Source organism: Gnatocerus cornutus, chromosome 3, assembly GCF_029298725.1.
Source record: "Gnatocerus cornutus isolate USDA-ARS CGAHR chromosome 3, icGnaCorn1.1, whole genome shotgun sequence".
Classification (NCBI taxonomy): domain Eukaryota; kingdom Metazoa; phylum Arthropoda; class Insecta; order Coleoptera; family Tenebrionidae; genus Gnatocerus; species Gnatocerus cornutus.
Window position 1 is genome coordinate 19201395 of NC_142235.1, and position 22177 is coordinate 19223571.

Consider the following 22177-nt stretch of genomic DNA (forward strand, 5'->3'; position numbering starts at 1 on the left):
GTAACAAAAAATATTGACAATTAAATTTTCTACAAAAATTGTCTTATTTATTTTTTGGGTACATCAAATGTTACTCGCCCAAATGCGGCGCAAAGATGAGAGTGAGTAGGAGCAATGTCCCGTATGCAGAGTGTGTGTGCCATTCATTCTCTAGTCAACCAATTTTAGACAAAAAATACTTGAAGACTGAAAACCTCATATCTGAAGATGAATGACCTCTTGATTGTGACTCTATAATCCATTTTGTTCTTTCACAGGTCAGGACTCAAATTTGTAAAAAATGCGAGTACACCACTTTTATTTACATTTTATTTTCCCAATTTTATTTAAATCTTTTTTTCAATCTTTGTTACAAATACGTCATCAAAGAGATAATCAAATAATCTTAAATGAAATAAATTTTACAAGTTCTTGCCAAGATGTTTATGAAATTTAAACAAACTTAAGCTAATATGGTCGCAACATACGTTTTCTTAGGATTTTTATTCAGCTTTGCACCACAAAAATATTGCCTAGAGGTCCAAAATTATAAATCGTACTTTTCAAAAATCTAAAAAATGTCAAACAGTTTCAGGGACTCCGAGATATTTAGATTTTTGGAATAACCAAGCGAACAAAATGATTTTTGTAAATAAGATGTGCTTTTAGATTTCTTGACATTTTCCATTAAAATTAATAACATTAAAACAAAGCAAATTAAACTTTTTAATAGCTCTATATTTTAATAGCTCGCGCCGTATTTGCGCGAAGTTGTACGCAAAAAATGAATAGAACATTTTTGTTAGAAAATTTAATTTCAAATATTTTCTATTATCTCTATTTTTGCTCTAAAATTAATGGTTTGTAAGATAAACAAATAAAACATTTTCTGGGGGTGTTTATCTCAATTTTAGGGGATGAATATCCCACGTTAGTTGAGAGAACTTTTTTTATTTATGTCCTGATCCCTCAAGGATTGTTTCTGCCAAGTTTCAAAATTTTAATAATTAGCTAGAATTTAAAACCTAATTTCCCTGAACTACCTTGCATGTTTCAGATCTCAGATCTCAAAGATCCTCCGTGGGCGAGGAACACGCCGCTCAAATGCCCAAACCCGACTCTTTAATGTCTCACAAGGCCCATAAACTTCGATTCGTTTCTTCTGTAGAATTTAGACACTCCTCAGGTAAACCCGTCTAGTTTCCACCCCCAATCTTCATTTCAATTAAATTGTTAAAATCTTAGGAGAGACTTCAATAACTCCTCTAAGTCCGGGCAGCCCCGCCGATGAGAGCTCCGGGGAAAACCACCCCAGCAAATCCCGCCTCCAACGCATAAAACCGCAGAGCCGAAAAACCTTCCGGATCCGAAAAAGTCGCAAGAACAGTCGAGTCGAAGTAAGAATTTTAACCAGTTTGGAAACCTAACGCTGTTTTAGCTCCCTCACACGAAACTAGAACCAGAGGAATCCCCCCAGCCTGGTTCCCCAGGTGTACCAATCACCCCCCCAGCAACAGTGACAGTTCCGCCGCAGTCTCTAGAAACTCCCCCAGATCACCAGATTTCCGATCAACACAGACTGAGGATTTCGATTCGGGGTAAACCGACTGAGAGCTCTTGGGATGAAGACAGTGCTGTTTCGCAAACTTCGAGTACTTCGGGGTATAAAGAGTCGTACCCTGTTATGCATTTAAGGGAGAATTTAGAATCGAGTCCGAAATCTTTTCCGCCGTTGGCGTCACCGGATATTCATGATCTGCCATCGACTAGCAGTGCTACCACTACGAATTTGCAGTGCGATAACAGCTCCCCGGACTGTTCTTTGAATGAGAATGGAGAGAGAACGGCGCTGTTGAGTCACACGGAGAGGTCGTCTTCGCAACATTCGCTGCTGATGGTGTTTGAGCACCAAGACGAAACTACGCTTATTTAGATGTTTATGACACCACAGAGAATTGAATTTAGTTTTGAGGCTTTCGAGGAATTAATTTATTATCTAAAGTAGAGTCCATTGTGCAAATTTTCGAAAATTCTTGAGTGTAAATCTGGATTTCAGTTATTTGGGGAGAAAATTAGGGGAAAATTAAATGGAACGCATGTCAGTTAAGTCAAGGTCAAACGCTTTTGCTGCCAACAGCTATCGATTAAAATTACTAGACGCTGCGGCCAACTTTACCTTTTGATGAGTGGACCGATAGTAATGACCTCCAGTGTTGCCAGGTCTAGAGATTTTCCGCTACTCAAAAACCTAATTCATATAACTTCAGCATTGCAACATATGCAACAGGAACGAATTACAAAAAGGAATTTTCAACATTTTTTTGCGATCTAGAGAAGTTAGCTTTGACATTATCCTCCAGAATTTGACATTTGCCAGTTTTGGCATGAAAATTGCTATGCATCACAACTACGTAATTAATTAATGCGAGCACTTAAACTGGTCCAATTGAAGTGAAATTTCTGTGGATTTTTTGAGGGTTGGTAGTACAAAAAAATGTAGGGATTTTTCTTGATAAAATGTAACAAATTTTATAAAAATATTACTGAAATTAAGGAAATATAAAATAAAATTTTTTAGAATCAGTCATTTTTTGTAAAAAAATGAAGGATTTTGTTAAAATCATAGAGCATTTAAAGGAGTTTTTCATAAGAAAGTGGACTGCGTTTCTTATTTAAAATTGGAATCTTGACAAATCAGTTTTGAAGTTTTTAATATGACAAGGTTGGCATCATTATCCCCCAGAATTTGACATTTGACATGAAATTTATTATATATTATGGTTATAGTTCGTACAATGAGAGATTAAATGACAGCAAAGTGTACGCGCGAAATTTAAAATAACAAAATAAGCCAACAACATACATAAAGTACAGCTCATTGCTATCAGTCCACTCTCCTGCGTAAATTTTCAAAAATTCTTGGATGTAAATCAGATTTTCAATTTTTTAGGGAGAAAATTTGGGGAAAATTGAATGTAGCGTTTTTTGAGGTTAACACGTTGTCAAAGTTAAGTGTATTAATCAATATTTAATTAAAAATTTGCTGCAAAAAAAAGTTTTAACAAGTTTTGGCAATCTTGCGCATGCCAGTTAGATCAAGGTCAAACGCTATTGCTGCCAGCTATTATTGATAAAAATCGCTAGTGTCTGCTGCCAACTTAACTTTATAATGAGTGGACCGATAGTAATGAACTCTGGTATGGTATATCCGGTGAGGGATTGGGAGATTTTAACAGTTGGCAGCAAATTATGCTACAAAATACACTAAACACTAAATTCCTACGCGAACTGGGCTGACAGGGTTGACAGTAAGTGGGCTATAACTGGGCAAACTATATACATCATTATTTGACAATTTTGACCGAAACATTGTTATGCATCACAATTACGTAATTAATTAGTGTGAGCTTTTAAATTGGTACTTCAGGTGCGCGTAATAATTAATAATAAGAGTTGGTAGTACAAAAAAAGTAGGAATTTTTCTCTTTAAAATGTTACCAAAATTGAAAGTAAATAAAATAAAATTTACTGAAAAATGGTGGAGGAGCCAGGATAATAATAAAACTTTTGCAAATTGTCATTTTTCGTGAAAAAATTGGGAAATATCGTGAAAATCCGGAATAGTATAGCATCTGACAAAGTTTTTAATAAAACAGTGAACTGATTTATGGTTCAAATTTAAAGTTTAAATTTTGACAAATTAGCTTTGGAAATTTTGAGTTGACAAGATTGGCAACATCCATAGAATTTGACATTTGCTATTTTAACGTAAAATTTGATGTGTATTAAGGCTACGTAATTAATTAATTTGTGCGAGAAGATCCAAGTAAATTAAAATTTCCATGCTGTTTAAAAACGGTAACAAATTGAATTTAGACAATAATTTTTTACTCTAAAACCCAATTCAAATAACTTCACCATTGTGCAACATATGTAACAGGAAGGAAATACACAAAGAAAATTTCAACATTTTTAGTGATATTGAAAAATTCTCTGCAGAAAAAATGAAGTTTAGAGTCTGCCAAATAAAATTCATGCTGTCTAGGGATTTTCAAGGGATTTTTTTAGTTATCATCTAGGGATCATTGAATTTTGACCTGGCAACACTGATAAGCTTTAGTTTAGTAGGCTGGCATCCTGAACATGTGTCTGAACTTGATGATTAAACGCCTTGTAATTAGCAGATGTTGGGGACTGACAGATACCAAGACATACGTTCACGCGGTCACAGGCGACTAGATAAGTAATTTTATTGATCGCACGGTATTTTAAATTTAGAAATATATTGTAACTACCAACTAGTGTATGTAATGTGCCAAATATACTCCTAAATCGTTTTAATCCACGAAAAAAAAGCAATTTAAGCTTTGATTAAGATATTCTCCAGATATTTGTAAAGACCACTTTAAGACAAGATGTCTTTTTAAGTATTTTGTTTTGGAGACGGCTTTAAATGATTTGAAGTTCAATAAAACCAACTTTACAAATATGAAGACATTTCTAACTTTTTACTTTTCTGAAAAATGAAAATTTGTAAAATTTGTGTTTTCCGCTCAATTATTTTGTAACTTTGTTCAGTTAATAAATAGTTCAAGAGTAGTAGTTTTCATTGCTCTAGGACAAAAATTTACAGAATTAGGAATTTTATAGAAAAGATATTGAAGATTTTTGACTTATCTGGAAAATAAAAATTTCTAAAAATTTTTTCTTCCGCTCTATAATTTTGCAATTTGGTACAGCTAATAAATAATTCAAAAGTAGTAACTTTCCTAAATTTTGTTGCTCTAAAACGAAAATTGTCAGAATTGGAAATTTTATCGAAACATGTCGAAAATTTTTGACTTTTCTGGAATAAAAAAAAATCCTAAAATCTGGGTTTTTTCCTCTAGAATTTTGCAATTTGGTATAGTTAATAAATAGTTTAAAAGTAGTAACCTCTCTAAAATTCGTTGCTCTAGACCGAAAATTGAAAGACTTAGGAATTTTATAGGGAAATGTGAGAGAAAAATAAAACTTTTTCTGTAATATGGGTTGTCTATCTACAACTCTATTCGTCGCAACGTCCGGTGTCCGGAACGCCACCCACCTGTCACCGCGCCTGACACATAAATATTTTGACGTTTAAGTGTGAGGTTAAGCTGTGATGGCCAGAGACGATAAACTATTTTTCCATAAAACGGTCCAACATCTAGCCCGATCTTTAGCCTCCATCAAGAACACGTCATGGGATAAGGTAATGAAAGAGTTCTCGGAAAATCTAATCCCCTGTTCTAATTTTACATCACCTTGAACTTTGCCTGTCTTTCCAGACTTTAATTATTTTAATTGTTGTTGCAGGTTGAAACTTTGTACTCACAATGTCCTGTAGAAATCACCAACAGCACTGTGACCCTCAACAGTCGGCAACAAGACGCTGTCATAGCTCTAGGAATTTATTTTTTGGAGTCAAGTCTACAACACAAAGATGTTATAGTTCCGTATTTATTGAAGTTGGCGAAGGCGCTGGGGAAGGCGACGTGGCAAGACGAAGTCAAGCAGAACCCCACCGACCGTAATTGGCGATTTGTTTGTTGATAATCACACTAATTCTGGCGGTTTTAGGTATTCCAGTCGCGGAGAAGTTCAGTTTTTCTCTTCATACCCTCTTGAGCGACATCGCCGTGCGCTGCGAGACCTTCCGGGAAGAAATCATCGAAACGCAGGTTGAATGCCTGGCGAATTTGACAAACTCGATTATCAAGGCTCGTGAAAATTGCAACAGCGCCGTTAAATTATATCTCTGCAAATGTAAAATCCCTGTCTTGATTGGCTTAGCGCGAGCTATGGGGCGATTTTGCACCCCCGAACCGCCATTAACTTGCCGCCTGTACCCCAAACCTGAGCCCCCCATTGCCCACACCATCACCACCGATGCTTCTTACAAAAGGAGTTTCAACAGCTTCCGGTCTATAATCCCAAGAAGTTTGTCCGGGAATTTAACCGCCACCGTGGACATCGTCGCCATAACTCAAGGCTACGACACCACCGATGTCGCATATAACACGCTGAAAAGAGGCTCTTTGATCAATCAGAGCTTTGGAAATTACGATCCTTCCACTTATTTCTTCGCCAAGTTTGGTTCGAGTTTCAATCAGTTTCCTCATTTGAGAGTCAATGATTTGAATGATAAGAAACCACCGATTATCTTCGCGCAGCAGCATTTGCAGACTATTCTTTCGTTGGCGAAGAAGTTGCTCACGAAGGATATGTTGACGTTTTTGGATGAACAGTCATTGGAGGTGTATTCGACGGGGAAGATTCAAATTTTTCCGTATAAGACGTTCTCGGAGGTTATTAATTTGGTTATGGTGACGTTGTTGAGGGAGCTGCTGCAGCCGCAGAAGAGTCTTCCGGTGCCGTTCACGAAGGATGTGCAGGAGTTCGTGAAAGGTAACATTTCTATTCAACTTATATAAACTTGCGTATCGTCAAATTTTATTGCTCTAGAACGAAAATTGGCTGAATTAGGAATTTTTTGGAAAGATATTGAAGATTTTTGACTTATCTGGGAAATAAAAATTCCTAAAATTTGTGTCTTCCTCTCTATAATTTTGCATTATAGCACAGTTAATAAATAGTTCAAAAGTTGTATTCTTCCCAAATTTCATTGCTCTAGAACGAAAATTGACCAATTTAACAAAACTTTAGGGAAAAATATTGAAGATTTTTGACTTATCAGGAAAATGAAAATTCCTAAAATTTGTGTCTTTTGCTCTATAATTTTGAATTTTGATACAATTAATAAATAGTTCAAAAGTAGTAACCTCCCCAAATTTCATTGCTCTAGAATGAAAAGTGACCGAATTAGGAATTTTATAAGATGTTGAAGATTTTTGACTTATCTGGAAAATAAACATTCCTAAAATTTGTGTCTTTCGCTCTATAATTTTGCATTATAGCACAGTTAATAAATAGTTCAAAAGTAGTATTCTTCCCAAATTTCATTGCTCTAGAACGAAAATTGACACATTTAGAAAAATTTTAGGGAAAAATATTGAAGATTTTTGACTTATCAGGAAAATGAAAATTCCTAAAGTTTGTGTCTTTTGCTCTATAATTTTGCATTTTGGCACAGTTAATAAATAGCTTAAAAGTAGTAGCCTCCCCAAATTTCATTGCTCTAGAATGAAAAGTGACTGAATTAGGAATTTTATAAGATGTTGAAGATTTTTGACTTATCTGGAAAATAAAAATTCCTAAAATTTGTGTCTTTCGCTCTATAATTTTGCATTATAGCACAGTTAATAAATAGTTCAAAAGTAGTATTCTTCCCAAATTTCATTGCTCTAGAACAAAAATTGACACATTTGGAAAAATTTTAGGGAAAAATATTGAAGATTTTTGACTTATCAGGAAGATGAAAATTCCTAAAATTTGTGTCTTTTGCTCTATAATTTTGAATTTTGGTACAATTAATAAATAGTTCAAAAGTAGTAACCTCCCCAAATTTCATTGCTCTAGAATGAAAAGTGACCGAATTAGGAATTTTATAAGATGTTGAAGATTTTTGACTTTCTGGAAAATAAAAATTCCTAAAATTTGTGTCTTTCGCTCTATAATTTTACATTATAGCACAGTTAATAAATAGTTCAAAAGTTCAAAAGTAGTATTCTCCCCAAATTTCATTGCTCTAGAACGAAAATTGACCAATTTAAAAAAAATTTAGGGAAAAATATTGAAGATTTTTGACTTATCAGGAAAATGAAAATTCCTAAAATTTGTGTCTTTTGCTCTATAATTTTGCATTTTGGCACAGTTAATAAATAGCTTAAAAGTAGTAGCCTCCCCAAATGTCATTGTTCTAGAACCAAAATTGACAGAATTAGAAATTTTATAGACAAATATTGAAGATTTTTGACTTATCAGGAAAATGAAAATTCCTAAAATTTGTGTCTTTTGCTCTATAATTTTGAATGTTAGTACAATTAATAAATAGTTTAAAAGTAGTAACCTCCCCAAATTTCACTGCTCTAGAATGAAAAGTGACCGAACTAGGAATTTTATAAGATGTTGAAGATTTTTGACTTATCTGGAAAATAAAAATTCCTAAAATTTGTGTCTTTCGCTCTATAATTTTGCATTATAGCACAGTTAATAAATAGTTTAAAAGCAGTATTCTCCCCAAATTTCATTGCTCTAGAACGAAAATTGACACATTTAAAAAAAATTTAGGGAAAAATATTGAAGATTTTTGACTTATCAGGAAAATGAAAATTCCTAAAATTTGTGTCTTTTGCTCTATAATTTTGAATTTTAGTACAATTAATAAATAGTTCAAAAGTAGTAACCTCCCTAAATTTCATTGCTCTGGAATGAAAAGTGACCGAATTAGGAATTTTATAAGAAGATGTTGAAGATTTTTTACTTATCTGGAAAATAAAAAATCTTAAAATTTGTGCCTTCTGCTCTTTAATTTTGCAATTTGGTTCAGTTATTAAATAGTTCAAAAGTAGTAATTCTCCCAAATTTCATTACTCTAGGACGAAAATTGACAGAATTAGGAATTTTATAGAAAGATGTTGAACATTTTTTTATGGTTGGCTCAGCTTAATCTTTCAAGACTTTCTCACTTTTTTGTATTCGTCACAGTACATAATTCGCACTTTATCTTATTAAACAGTAAAAACAACGTCAAAAAAGCATGACTTGTTTACATTTTGCACTGATTGCATCCGAATGCAACGATGCAATTTGTTGTTCGGAGAAACGAACTTTGTTTCCTATTTTTAATGCACTTTGACATGCAGATATCTCCTTAACTTTTCTAAAAATTTGTTACGTAAGTACTTAAAATTCAACAAAAAAAATTATAAAGGAAGGTAAAAAATCGACGAAACTTTATTAATAATTAAAACCGCTTCATTACACATTAAATAATACCTTTACTAATCGCAAGCTTCATTATCGGAAGCGTCCTGTTTCGGTACTCCCGCTCACTTCTTACAAATCCCCCAAACATGCTGACGATGCTAGTCCCAGTTTCCGCCGCCTCCACCAAATCCGGGACTTCGTCGTCTTCAGACAAGCAAATTTTCACAAGCGACGGCATCAAAACCAAGCCGAAATAACCGAATTTCTTCCACTGATTTTGTAATTCTTGGAAAGGAAACATCTTATTGGGGTCGCTGCCCATTTCCCGCAAGGAAATCGAAAGACTCTCATAGTAAACCTCGACGAAGTGATCAAATTTTGACACATTTTTATCAGAGAGACTTGTAAAGAGAAAATAAGATAAGTCTTGGACGGGCGACGAGAGGCGGCTTATTTGGAAGTCGATGAGGCAGACTTCGGAGAGTTTTTCCTGCTGCAAAAGAAAATTACCGCGGGTTAACACAAAGGGGGCGTTTTACGTCGTATTTGAAGAGGAAGTTGTTGTTCCAACAGTCTCCATGGAGGATGACGCTGTACGGATCGGCGAAGTCCACCAGGTCCTCTTCTTTGACTCTCTCGTTTAAAATGTTCGCTCTTCGGATCACCTCGTCTTCGTTCTCCTTTCTGGCGACGTTGATGACGTGTTCGTAGATGTTCACCTCTTCAGCTTGCTTCTTAGACGCGTCTTTCATCAACTTCAACACGTCGATTAACTTCCCTGACAGCTCACCAAAGACTTGGGGTTGGTGGTCCCTCAAAGCAAAAGACACCGCGTGGAGCTTCCCGTACGTCTCCATCACCTTCCGCACGTGGTCGTCGTCCATGCAAGACCTGCGATCGTGCAGGACAAACCCTCTTTGTTTCACGTTTTCCAGGATCAGGACCTCCATGTCCTCGAGCATGAAAGTGTCGAAACACTTCGGGAAGTGTCTGAAGGGCCTTAGCACGTTCTTCTCGCCTTGGAAGTGGCGGAAAACCGGTAAAATCTTCTCGTAGAAGTAAATCTCGTTGATGAAGGCCTCTCTGACGGGGAGCATCGCCCGTAGTTCTTTGCTTTTCTTTCCACATTTTACCACAAAACTGTGCACTTTCTCCCGGGCGGTAACATCGACGAAGGTTATGTCACCCAAGTAGCCATCACCTTTTGCGGAACTCCCGGAGATGTTGATGGTGTAGTCGCTCAAGCCGATTTTCTCCAAAGTGGGAGTTAGCCATCGGATTACGTCGTCTTTCGTGCAGCGGTTTGTGGGGTTCATGTTGGGGATTTGCAGACGGAATTCACACTAATCGTTGCAGCATCAAATGATAAAATATCTGCAACGCAATATTAGTTTATTTATTGTTTGTGAAGGATTTTACTTACACTTTGAAGATCATGTTAAGATAAAATTTCAAGACAACACATTTTACAATTAGACCTTCATTTTTCGAACAAATTACACAACAATTACGGGAATTGGAAACGGCACAACACCACACAAAGATTGTTAAAATGAAGTCTTAAAAAGGCGACAAAAAGTGGTGCGCTTATCGCAGAATTTCTTGCAGACGGCGAGCTGATTTTGCGTGGAAATCGACGAGATTTGTCGTGATTTTCTCGATTTAAAGGAAAAATAAAACGTCTAAACTAAAACATTTTTTTATTTTGTTAGCGTCGAAACAGGCCTTGGAATTCGAAATAAGTTGGCAGCCCTGAAGAGCTTTGTTTTTGACAGTTTGAATTGTCTGGGGTGTGTTCATAAAGTCAGACGTCTGTTGGAGCGTGTGACGTCAGAGTGATGTGATTATCACTCTGAGATTCGCCAGAGTGATGTTGCGTTTAAATGTTTGACAAATAGGTACATCACCAACATACAAAACGCAATTTTCGCAAAAATTTATGACTAAACTATACCAAACTTCTGATATCGACATCTCGCTTATTTTTTCGAGTAAACTTAAGTTATTACATATCAGTGTACGCAGAATTTTCCGCAGATTCCAAATCTGGGATTTAAATTCACATCCGACAACAAATAACTGAATTATGGCCGATCAAAGTTTCGTAGAGTTGATTTTCAATTTTTCTCATTTTTCGTAATTTTTAAAGTTAAATATTTCGGAAACTATTTGAGATATTGAGATGCGGTTTGCGCCATTCTTTTTTTAGGCTCATTTTACGTTAAAAAATGTTCTCAAAAGCCCAAAATTCGATAGTCGATTTTTCGCGAAAAAAAATTCCGACTCAAACGATGAAAATTTGTAATTTTTTTTATTTTTGGCCATAGTTTGTAAACTATTTGTCCGATCGATCTCAAATTTAGCCAGTAGATAGATTTCGAGCTCCTCTTTCGCCTGATGTATAATTCAATGCTATTAAACGTCATTTTCATTTTGACAACATTGATTGAAAATCACCCTAAAATGATGTTTTCAAAACAGTTTTCGGCCAATACCTCGTTTATTTATTAAGCAAACTCAACAAATTTGGGTCTCATTTTACGCAGAATTTTACGCTGAATCCAAAAACATGATCATTTTTTAATATTTGTCAATAAATAACCGAGTTATGGTCGTTTGAAATTTTGGGTTGTCGCCAGAGGGTCAAATTTTCGAAGGTTCGAAACAATTCGTGCTCGATATCTCGAAAACTATTCCAGATATTGGAATGCGGTTTGCGGCATTGTTTTTCTCGCGATTTTTTACATAAGAAATAATTTTTAGATTTTCCAATAGTCGAAAGTTGCAAATTTTCGCAAAAATTCTTGACTAAAACTATGGCCAAACTTCTCATACCGATATCTCGCTTATTTTTTAGAGTGAACTTGAGTTATTATACACCAGTGTACGCAGAATTTTACGCAGATTTCAAATCTGGGATTTAAATGCAGATACGACTGCAAATAACCGAGTTATGGCCGATCAAAGTTTCGGATAGTTGATTTTCATTTTTTCTCATTTTTCCCAATTTTCAAAGTTAAATATCTCGGAAACTATTAGAGATATTGAGATGCGGTTTGCGCCATCGTTTTTCTCGGCTCATTTTACGTTAGAAAAAGTGCTTAAAAGCCCAAAATTCGATAGTCGATTTTTCGCGAAAAAAAATTGCGACTCAAACGATGAAAATTTTTCATTTTTTTTTATTTTTGACCATAGCTTGTAAACTATTTGTCCGATCGATCTCAAATTTGGCCAGTAGATAGAATTCAAGCTCCTCTTTCGACTGATGTATAATTCAAAGCTATTAAACGTCGTTTTCATTTTGAAAACATTTTTTGAAAATCACCCGAAAATGACGTCTTCAAAACAGTTTTTGGCCAATGCCTCGTTTATTTATTAAGCAAACTCAACAAATCTGGGCTCATTTTACGCAGAATGTCACGCTGAATCTAAAAACATGAGAATTTTTAATTTTCGTCAACAAATAACTGAGTTATGGTCGTTTGAATTTTTGGGTTGTCGCCAGAGGGCCAAATTTTCCAAGGTTCGAAACAATTCGTGCTCGATATCTCGAAAACTATTCCAGATATTGGAATGCGGTTTGCGGCATTGTTTTTCTCGCGATTTTTTACATAAGAAATAGTTTTTAGATTTTCCAATAGTCGAAAGTTGCAAATTTTCGCAAAAATTCTTGACTAAAACTATGGCCAAACTTCTCTCATATCGATATCTCGCTTATTTTTTAGAGTAAACTTGAGTTATTATACATCAGTGAACGCAGAATTTTACGCCGATTCCAAATCTGGGATTTAAATTCAGATCCGACAATAAATAACTGAGTTATGGCCGATCAAAGTTTCGGATAGTTGATTTTCATTTTTTCTCATTTTTCCCAATTTTCAAAGTTAAATATCTCGGAAACTATTAGAGATATTGAGATGCGGTTTGCGCCATTGTTTTTCTCGGCTCATTTTACATTAGAAAAAGTGCTTAAAAGCCCAAAATTCGATAGTCGATTTTTCGCGAAAAAAAATTGCGACTCAAACGATGAAAATTTTTAATTTTTTTTAATTTTTGGCCATAACTCGCAAACTATTTGTCCTATAGATCTCAAATTTGGCCAGTAGATAGATTTTAAGCTCCTCTTTCGACTGATGTATAATTCAATGCTATTAAACGTCATTTTCATTTTGAAAACATTGATTGAAAATCACCATAAAATAACGTTTTCAAAACAGTTTTTAGCCAATGCTTTGTTTATTTATTAAGCAAACTCAACAAATCAGGGCTCATTTTACGCAGAATTTCACGCTGAATCCAAAAACATGATAATTTTTTAATATTTGTCAATAAATAACCGAGTTAGGGCCGTTTGAAATTTTGGGTTGTCGCCAGAGGGTCAAATTTTCGAAGGTTCGAAACAATTCGTGCTCGATATCTCGGAAACTATTTCAGATATTGAGATGCGGTTTGCGCCATCGTTTTTCTCGCGATTTTTTACATAAAAAATAGTTCTTTGATTTTTCAAAAGTCGGAATTTGCAAATTTTCGCAAAAATTCACGACTAAAACTATGCCAAATTTCTGATATCGATATCTCGCTTATTTTTTGGAGCAAAAATTCGTATTTATGGAACAATCTTTAACTATTGTGCTCATTTTACACAGAATTTTACGTTAAATCCATAACTGTTCTAGTCATATTAAAAATTCCAAAGCTAATTTGTCAAGATTGCAACTTTAAATATAAAGTTCAGTCGTCTCTCTTATTAGAAACTTCTTCAAATCCTCTACGTTCCCGGATTTCCACGATTTTTTCTCATTTTTTTCACGAAAAATGAAAGATTTTTAGAAGCTTTCTTATTATCCTGGCGCCTCCACCATTTTTCAGTGAATTTAATTTTATGTTTTCTCTATTTTGGTAATATTTTTATAAAATTTTTGTCACATTTCAACGAGAAAAATCCCTACATTTTTGTGTACTACCAACTTTAAAAAAAATCCCCAGAAATTTCACTTCACTTGCACCAGTTTACGGGTTCACCCTAGTTAATTTCAAAATTGGCAAATGTCAAATTCTGGGGGATAATAATAAAGCTAATTTCTCAAAATGCCAACTGTCAAAGTAGACACTCTTCTGGAACAAATCTTTAATTAACTAATTAAATTAAGCTGGTAACGTCAAAAATCGCCACATTAAATTTCCCTAATTTTCCTCCTAAAGAAATGAAAGCCTGGTTTACACCCAAGAATTTTTGAAACATTCTTCAGCAGTGCGAACTACAGTCCATTTTTCTTGCAGGATTGTATTTGAACGGCCAAACCGAGCTGCAGAGTCGCAACCACGACGCCAGCGAGCGCGAAGACCGCGAAAGCAACTACGCCCTGGTCAACAAATTCAAAGTGAACGTGATGGCCAACGCCGCATGTGTGGACCTTCTAGTCTGGGCGATTGGTGATGAAACAGGTAAAACAAGAACAACGTTAAGACAGATTTTCTCTATTCTTCTACTGTTGTTGGAATAATTGTCATTATTTTTTCCAGTCGATAAAGAGTATAACTTGCCGACATTGCTCCGGTTTTTAATGAGCATTTTAGGTGAAAGCACTTCCCCGTTTTTGTCATTTTAACGCGTACGTTTTGTGTGTTCCAATTTAATCTTCATTGGGACGAAAGAAGTGACTTAAGTCAATAGAATGGCTTAAGTCAGACTAGCAATTGATCCTTATGGAGGTTAAACAGTGAGACTCGAAAAAGAAAAGTCTCAAGTTTCTTTTTCTGGTCAGTGTTGCCAATTGCGACAGAGTCTAAAGCTTCAGTCTTTTAACGTTTTCCCCTTTACTAATCTCCACTTCCCATCATTTCTTCTCCTCTCTGAAGAAGTCGATGGTTTTGTAGGTGCCGACAGCTTGTGTGGTCGCCTTACTGAAAAAATCAACTCTAATCATGGGTATAAGTTGGTTTTAGCCCACATGCCCCTCCTCATGGTCTGTCTGGAAGGCCTGGGGGCTCTTGCCCAGAAGTTCCCTAACATCGCCTCCACGTCCATTTACTGTCTGCGCGACTTCCTCATCACTCCTTCTCCTATCCTCTCCAAACTCCACCGCCAAGCCAACGAAAAAGGAAACAAGGAGAACCTCAAAATCATAGGTGAGTTTCTTCACCCTCCTCCAGAGTTTGACGTGGTGCTTCCAGCCCAAGTCAACGGTCTGAAGGCGGAATCGACGAAAACCACCTCGCCAACGCAATCCGCGTTCGAGAAGCTCCGCGACGCCGCCATTGAAAACCTCTGCTACGCCCTGGAAGCCGCCCACACCACCGACCCCGACTGCGTGAGGGCGTTGGTGGCTTCAGTTTCCAACCGATTATTCACAGCGGACAAAAGCGACAGCGAGTCGACGCTCATCTCCACCAACATCGTCATCATGTTGGGCCATGTGGCCGTGTCCATGAAGGGGACGCCCAAGACGACTGATACGATTTTACAGTTTTTCCAGCAGAGGTTCTGCCGGGTGCCCTCGGCGTTGGACACCCTCATCGTCGACCAACTAGGATGCATGATCATAGCGCAGTGCGAACCCCACGTGTACGAAGTGGTCATGAAGATGTTCACCATGATCACTGTGGAGAGCAGCAACGCGGCGTATAGCAACACCTCCAGCGAGAAGGCGCAATATCGGCACGTGTCGCGACCGGTCATCAACGCTTTAGCCAACATCGCGGCGAACATCCAAAGCGAAACGCAGATGAACGAGTTGCTGGTGAGGCTTCTGGAGCTCTTCGTCCAGTTGGGGTTGGAGGGGAAGCGCGCCAGCGAGAAGTCACCGGGTGGGTAGTTTTCCACCACTTCCCCTTTAACGGTTTTTTGCCGCAGGTGCGCTGAAGGCCTCCAGCTCAGCGGGTAACTTAGGGGTCCTCATCCCCGTGATCGCGGTTTTGCTTCGGCGCCTCCCGCCCATCAAGAATCCCAAACCGCGAATGCACAAACTTTTCCGCGACTTCTGGTTGTATTGTGTCATCATGGGGTTCACCGCCGCTGATTCGGGTCTTTGGCCCAAAGAATGGTACGAAGGAGTGAAGGAAATCGCAGTGAAGTCTCCGGCTCTCGTCTCCCCCACGTCGAGTCGCTCGGAGATGCGCGAACTCCAATACACCAGCGCAGTTCGTAATGACAGCGTCTCCATAAACGAGCTGCAGGAGCTGAAGAACCAAATCCTGGAAAACTTGAAACATCCTCCAGACGTCACGGCGTTTGTCAACAAGTTAACTTTCGCGCAATCCACCTTCTTATTGAGCGTGTTTTGGGTGGAGACTCTTCGGATTCAGAACTCGCCCGAGCCGAGTCTTGTACCAATCATAATGGAGTATTTGAGCGACTCCGCCCTCCAGAAGGACAAGTCGGGAATGTGGGTGTGCGTCTCTTCGGTTAGTGAGAGGGTCTTCGAGAAGTTCCTGGAAGTAATGAAGAATAAACCGAAGAATGAAGCGCGCGAGGCGGAGCTAGAAGGCCACGCGCAGTTTCTCCTGGTGCATTTCAACGACCCACACAAGCAAATCAGAAGAGTCTCCGATAAGTTTCTTGTGAGTTTGGTAGATAGATTCCCTCACTTGTTGTGGAGTCGGAGGGTTCTGTGGACCATCCTGGACCTGGTGCAGGTGCTGTCAGACTCGTTACGCTTGGATCCGAACCAGGAAACCCCCACGTTGCGGATCCCCAAGACTCCGTACTCCATCCAACTCATGGACACTCTGGAAGCGCGCGAGACGATTGTTAAAGACTTCGCCGCGAATTCAGAGAGACTCATTAAAGAGGCGATGAAGTGGGCGCCGCAATGGACGCGGTCTTACATCCAAGAGTACATCACCCAATTGACCAGTTGTGGGGTTTGGGAGCACGCGGGGTTGACAATGGCTGTGGAGACGATCTTGCAGTTCGGTCCGTTGAACGTCTACAGCGCGCCCTTGAGCATCAGCACGTTGGATAAGAGACCCAAGTGCGCGAAGAGCGACTCCTCCAAGTTGATAACCATGGCGGCGATGAGGTCCAGGTACATCGGTGAGGTCGTGGGGATGGCGGCAGTTTACGGCACCGAAGGAAGAAACGCGTTAGTCGACCACGTCCTCACCAAGGTGTGGTCAGCGTGCAAAGACCGCTCCAACACCGACCATCGCTCCGCGATCTGGCAAGCGACGGCCCTCCTCATCTCCACGTCCGAACTCAACCGGAACCTCCTCCATTGTATAGCGTGGTCGCAAGTGGAGCTCTTCACCACGGAGGCCATGCGCAGCGCGGTGGAGTGCTGGCAGTGGCTCATCACCTCGAAACCGGAGCTGGAGATCCGCTTCCTTCAAGAAATGGTGTCTGCGTGGAACTGCACCGTTCAAAAACGTCTGGGGTTGTTCTCCACGTCCCAACCCCTAACCAGCCCTCTGGCGGTGTACGAAGGGGCGCGTTTGGAACCGGACCCGCCGTTTGTAAAACCTCATGGAATTTGGGTGCAGTTCATCTGCGAGCTGGTGGAAACCATTAAGTACAGCAGCTACGAAAAAGTGGAGATGCTGGCGAGTTTGATCCACCGGTCACTGGCGATGTGCGTCGGCGCGGATCCTCCATGTCAAACGAGGTCGGTGTCGGCGATTGGAGTCAGATTTAAGTAAGTTGAGTCGCATCTCCACCACGTCTCTGATTTTGGGGTTTTGCTCAGGTTGCTCACCTGCGGGTTGTCGCTCCTCCAAGGTGACATCCTCCCCAAAAGCCTGGCGAAGAACGTCCTCCGCGAACGCATTTACTGCAGCTGCTTGGATTATTTCTGCAAGCCGGTGACGTGTCCATCACAGTCTCCCACAGAGTTGCGCGAAGACATCACAACTTTGGTCCGCTTCTGGCAGACTTTACATTCCGATAAGAAGTACCTGAAGGCGAGCGACGTCGGCGACTTGGACCTAGGGCCCACTTCCCCCATGACGATGGTGCCGAACAACGAACTCGCCAAACCTGGAGATTTCAACAGACCCACCACCGGCTGGATCAACACTATGCCGTTATCCAGCAGCACCGCCACGCTGAGCAAGAGGTCCACGAAGTCAAAACGAGTCCCTCTGGCGGATAACTTCGTCAAGTGCTATTTAAAGAAGCGCAACTTGATATTGGAGCTACTGGTAAGAAAACCGTGACAACGTTTGAAGGATTTAATTTGGTTTCCAGGCCGTGGAGATCGAGTTCTTGGTGGTCTGGCACAACCCCACGTCCCGCCAAGAGCTGTTGATCCCCGGCGAAGACAACATCGCCAGTTGGCGCGCCAAGACCATCACCGAGAAGCAGTGGCAGGACTACACGCGCCTCGCCTGGGACATCTCGCCGGTGCTGGCAACCTACCTCCCGGCTCGTTTCAAGATAAATGAGGCCATCATGGGGGAGATCCGCCACCAGGTGATGCAGAACCCCGTGTCGGTGTCCCACGTCCCCGAAGCGTTGCAGTATCTCGTGACGACCGACGTCATCTTGAGCGACAATGCCAAGCTGGTGCACATGTTAACCTGGGCGCGGGTTTCCCCCATTCAAGCTTTGGCGTACTTCAGCCGACAGTTTCCACCGCACCCAATCACCGCGCAGTACGCGGTGAGGGTGTTGAGTTCTTATCCGGCCGATGCTGTTTTGTTCTACATTCCCCAACTGGTGCAGGCGCTCCGTCACGACACGGTAATTTCTTCTTGTAATGGTGTTGTACAAGGTGTTTATAAATGTTTCTAGCATCAAAAGCGACTCTGGAATTCCTGTCATACACTATTTTGCCGCTTTGTTTTTATATGAATATAACTATGTTAAATCGGCCGAATTAGATTTTAAAAATAAAGACAAAGATTTCCGAGCCAAAAGTTCACTTTACACAACTTTAAATGCTACTAATTCGGTTATTTATTGACGGGTGTAAAAAATTCAAACAGTTTTGGATTCCACGTAAAATTCTGCGTAAAATGAGTATCAATAATTTAAATTTTCTCCGCAAATAAGCGAGATATCGACCGAATTAGATTTGGAAAATTATGTTCATAATTATTTAAAAAGTCATTTACGTCAACGAATTTTAAGTCCCAGTTTTGTGTTCAAGTTTTAGATTTTCAGGCTTCAAACCACAATTTGAACAGTTTGTTTTCAAAACTACAAAACTAACTTTGTTTAATGATTGAGGTTAACTACACATGTCACTTGAAAAATCTAAACCTTGATGCTTGAAACATTTATAAACACCTTGTAGAATCATTTATAAATACCTTGTAGAATCATTTATAAACACCTTGTAGATGGGGTACGTCACCGAGTTCATAAAGTACATCGCGAAGAAGTCCCAAATTGTCGCCCATCAGCTCATCTGGAACATGAAGACCAACATGTATCTAGATGAAGAGATGCAACACAAAGACTTGGACCTGTACGAAGCTCTGGAAGCTCTCTGCAACAGCATCCTCGCGGAGCTCTCAGGCCCCGCGAAACAATTCTACGAACGCGAGTTCGACTTCTTCGGGAAAATCACCAACATCTCCGGGGAAATCCGGCCGTACCCGAAAGGCCCCGAACGTAGACGAGCCTGTCTCGAAGCCTTACGAAGGATCAAAGTCCAACCTGGCTGCTACTTGCCGAGCAATCCCGAGGCCATGGTCGTGGACATCGACTACAACAGCGGGGTTCCCATGCAAAGCGCCGCGAAAGCTCCCTATTTAGCCCGCTTCAAAGTCGCGAAGTGTGGAATTAACGAGTTGGAGAACATCGCCATGGCTGTCTCTATTAACGAGGTGATATTAGGGGTTGTACGAGTAGCATTCTGATGAGTTTTTTAGAATTACGAGCAGAGTTTCGGCCCGGAGACGTGGCAGGCGGCGATTTTCAAAGTCGGCGACGACGTCAGACAGGACATGTTGGCCCTCCAGGTTATTGGGATCTTCAAGAACATCTTTCAGACCGTGGGGTTGGAACTCTACCTGTTTCCGTACAGAGTCGTCGCCACGGCTCCAGGGGTGATCACCACCTCCCCTTTGTCACAAAAATCAATTTGTTTTTTTAGTGTGGCGTGATCGAGTGCGTCCCCAATGCAAAATCGCGCGACCAACTTGGCCGCCAAACCGACATCGGGCTCTACGAGTACTTCCTGAAGAAATACGGCGATGAGAGTACCAGAGAGTTCCAGACCGCCAGGAGGAATTTTATTATTTCCATGGCGGCGTACAGCGTCATCGGGTTTTTGTTGCAGATCAAAGATAGACACAACGGGAATATTATGTTGGACACGGATGGACACATCATTCATATTGACTTCGGATTCATGTTTGAGTCTTCGCCGGGTGGAAATCTCGGGTTTGAACCGGATATTAAATTGACGGATGAGATGGTTATGATCATGGGGGGGAAGATGGAAGCGCCGCCTTTCAAGTGGTTTTCGGATTTGTGCGTGCAGGCATATCTAGCAGTAAGGTGAGGAAAATTGAAGAGTTGACGTGGAGGACGGTAATTAAGAGTGAGATTGTTTTAGACCATATCAAGAAGCCATCATCTCTTTAGTGTCCTTGATGTTAGATACAGGACTTCCCTGTTTTAGAGGACAAACTATAAAGTTATTGAGGGGGCGCTTCCACGCCGGGGCTACGGATAAGGAAGCTGCGACATACATGCTTCAGATTATACGTAATAGTTTTCTTAATTTCAGGACGAGGACGTATGATATGATACAATATTACCAAAACCAAATTCCTTATTAATGGTGATAGTCATGGGTGTTAATGTTATAGTTTAGATATTTTCTGTGATCACTGTGTATGTATTCATGTAATTATAACTTATGAGCTACAGAGTTGTTGAAGATTTCGATCCAATACCCATCAGGATCGGTAATAAAGGCAATGTCTTTCATTTTTCCGTCCTGCGGCTTCTTTATGAAATTGACTCCGAGTTTTTCGAAGCGTTCGCAGGCTGTCGCGACATCAGGGACCATCACACCGATGTGGCCTAAAACAACGTGGATAGAAACCAAAGAAATGGTTTGAAGAAAACGTACCAAAACCTCGAGGATCGGAATTTCCGTTGTGGTATTTGCAAGTCTCATCGTTTTCAGTGCCCCAGTTGCTATAAACTCTTTTTTGGAATTGGAATTGATTGAAACCAACTTACTGAGTTAGCTCAACTGTTGCCCTCCTGGAAAATGCCCACTCTCCCCTACTCGCGGTCCCTAATTCACCTTGAATGTCCTTGGGGTCCTCATATCCCATGAAATACAACGAAAATTTCATCGCTGGAAAATCGTATTTTTGTAAAAGCCGCATTCCCAAGACCTCTGTATAAAACGGGAGACTAATTTTAGGGTCTTTAATGCGGTACATGGTTTGTTGGAATATAAAGTCCTAAAATTCGGAGTTTAAATCGCAATTTGAGGTTAGTTTGTTTACTTCACCTTCGTCTCCGATGGAGGTTCCTTGCATAGTTTTGAGGCTTCTTCGTTGGAAATTGGGGCTGGTGGAGAGTCACCCATGGTTAAATTGGCTCGAAACTGCTTCAAATCAGATAAAAGGAAAGAAAAGTGTTACCACGGTGGAGGTATTCCTATCATAAAGTCACATGGTCAGGTTATTTGCAGCGAGCGCTGCGATCAATTCAATTTTTCAAAAAAAAAATTCGTCTTTCGGCTGTTCCTCGTGAACTTCTTGTGCTACTCATTTTACGCAGAATTTCACACAGAATCCAAAACTGGGCTTAAAATCGACGTACGGCAATAAATAGTCGAGTTATGGCCGTTTAAAGTTTCGGATATTTGATTTTCAGTTTAAAGTTTAAATCTTCTAAACTTCAAAAGATAAAAAGAAATGCGCTCTTTTAACGTAAGAATTCCAGTCTTATCTCGATTTTTCGACCTTTGGATTTAATTTGTCCAAATATAAATATATGAATATAATTACATCGCTATCTCCATTATTTTAGAAGAAAATTTGAGTTATATGGTCTCATATTACGCAGAATTTCACGTAGATCCCAAAAACGTAAAATTCGTTAAGATCGGCTCACAAATAACAGAGTTATGGTCGTTTAAATTTTTGGATATTTGATTTTCAGTTTTTTCAAATGTTTAAAGTCCGATATTTTCGAAACCAAAAGAGATAAATTGAGACGGTTTGGGCCATCTCGTCTTTCTCGCGTCTTTCTAAATAAGAATTAAGTCTTATCTCGATTTTGAAAAATTTTAAAAAAATAACTTTTTGACCAAAGGTATTCCTTTGGATTTAATTTGTCCAAATCTAATTCAGTTGATATCTCGTTTATTTTTGGAGCAAATTTGATGTTTTTGGTCTCATTTCACGCAGAATTTTACGCAGAATCTAGAACTAT

At 39.4% G+C, this 22177-nt stretch overlaps 4 protein-coding genes across 8 annotated transcripts in view; 2 read left to right on the forward strand and 2 right to left on the reverse strand.

Annotated features, from left to right (window-relative positions):
• Positions 1-3322, forward strand: part of unc80 (unc80, NALCN channel complex subunit) — a 27542-nt gene extending 24220 nt beyond the window's left edge. The window contains exons 43-45 of the mRNA XM_088031629.1: positions 1037-1165; positions 1225-1376; positions 1418-3322. Coding sequence (XP_087887755.1) covers positions 1037-1165; positions 1225-1376; positions 1418-1912 — 776 coding nt within the window. The 3' untranslated portion in view covers positions 1913-3322. The remainder of the gene's footprint in view (positions 1-1036; positions 1166-1224; positions 1377-1417) is intronic.
• A 1625-nt stretch (positions 3323-4947) lies between these two features.
• Positions 4948-20710, forward strand: Pi4KIIIalpha (phosphatidylinositol 4-kinase III alpha). Of its 4 annotated transcripts, XM_088031689.1 has the most exons (14): positions 4949-5212; positions 5317-5530; positions 5581-6408; positions 14110-14274; positions 14353-14406; positions 14707-14958; positions 15004-15636; positions 15683-17462; positions 17514-17967; positions 18014-18508; positions 19111-19599; positions 19645-19821; positions 19869-20275; positions 20334-20710. In XM_088031689.1, the coding sequence occupies exons 1-14, from the start codon at positions 5123-5125 to the stop codon at positions 20557-20559; spliced, it is 6264 nt and encodes a 2087-aa protein (XP_087887815.1). In that variant the 5' UTR covers positions 4949-5122; the 3' UTR covers positions 20560-20710. The 4 variants fall into 4 exon arrangements, with proteins under 4 accessions (XP_087887816.1, XP_087887815.1, XP_087887813.1 ...); XM_088031687.1 differs by lacking the exon at positions 14353-14406 and having other exon boundaries at positions 4950-5212; positions 14689-14958; XM_088031688.1 differs by lacking the exon at positions 14353-14406 and having other exon boundaries at positions 4951-5212.
• Positions 8839-10410, reverse strand: LOC148177821 (uncharacterized). Of its 2 annotated transcripts, none has more exons than XM_088032339.1 (3): positions 10253-10410; positions 9369-10203; positions 8839-9319 (listed from the first exon to the last, which is right to left on the reverse strand). In XM_088032339.1, exons 2-3 carry the CDS (start codon positions 10143-10145, stop codon positions 8888-8890), a joined length of 1209 nt encoding a protein of 402 aa, XP_087888465.1. In that variant the 5' UTR covers positions 10146-10203; positions 10253-10410; the 3' UTR covers positions 8839-8887. The 2 variants fall into 2 exon arrangements, with proteins under 2 accessions (XP_087888465.1, XP_087888464.1); XM_088032338.1 differs by having other exon boundaries at positions 8839-9322; positions 10253-10408.
• On the reverse strand, positions 20608-21326 carry Glo1 (Glyoxalase 1). The gene is made up of 4 exons (XM_088031691.1): positions 21249-21326; positions 20969-21198; positions 20856-20923; positions 20608-20806 (listed from the first exon to the last, which is right to left on the reverse strand). The coding sequence occupies exons 1-4, from the start codon at positions 21324-21326 to the stop codon at positions 20631-20633; spliced, it is 552 nt and encodes a 183-aa protein (XP_087887817.1). The 3' UTR covers positions 20608-20630.
• Between the last annotated feature and the right edge of the window lie 851 nt (positions 21327-22177).

Coding starts and splice junctions, on each gene's coding strand:
- Pi4KIIIalpha (XM_088031689.1), top strand. CDS start 5,123: ATGGCCAGAGACGATAAACTATTTTTCCATAAAACGGTCCAACATCTA. Junction 19,600..19,644: donor TGGCTGTCTCTATTAACGAG/GTGATATTAGGG, acceptor TGAGTTTTTTAG/AATTACGAGCAGAGTTTCGG. Junction 20,276..20,333: donor CAGGCATATCTAGCAGTAAG/GTGAGGAAAATT, acceptor AGATTGTTTTAG/ACCATATCAAGAAGCCATCA.
- Glo1 (XM_088031691.1), bottom strand. CDS start 21,326: ATGGGTGACTCTCCACCAGCCCCAATTTCCAACGAAGAAGCCTCAAAA. Junction 20,924..20,968: donor GCAACAGTTGAGCTAACTCA/GTAAGTTGGTTT, acceptor AAGAGTTTATAG/CAACTGGGGCACTGAAAACG. Junction 20,807..20,855: donor TTCCGATCCTCGAGGTTTTG/GTACGTTTTCTT, acceptor ACGTTGTTTTAG/GCCACATCGGTGTGATGGTC.
- LOC148177821 (XM_088032338.1), bottom strand. CDS start 10,145: ATGAACCCCACAAACCGCTGCACGAAAGACGACGTAATCCGATGGCTA. Junction 9,323..9,368: donor ACTTCCTCTTCAAATACGAC/GTAAAACGCCCC, acceptor TTTCTTTTGCAG/CAGGAAAAACTCTCCGAAGT.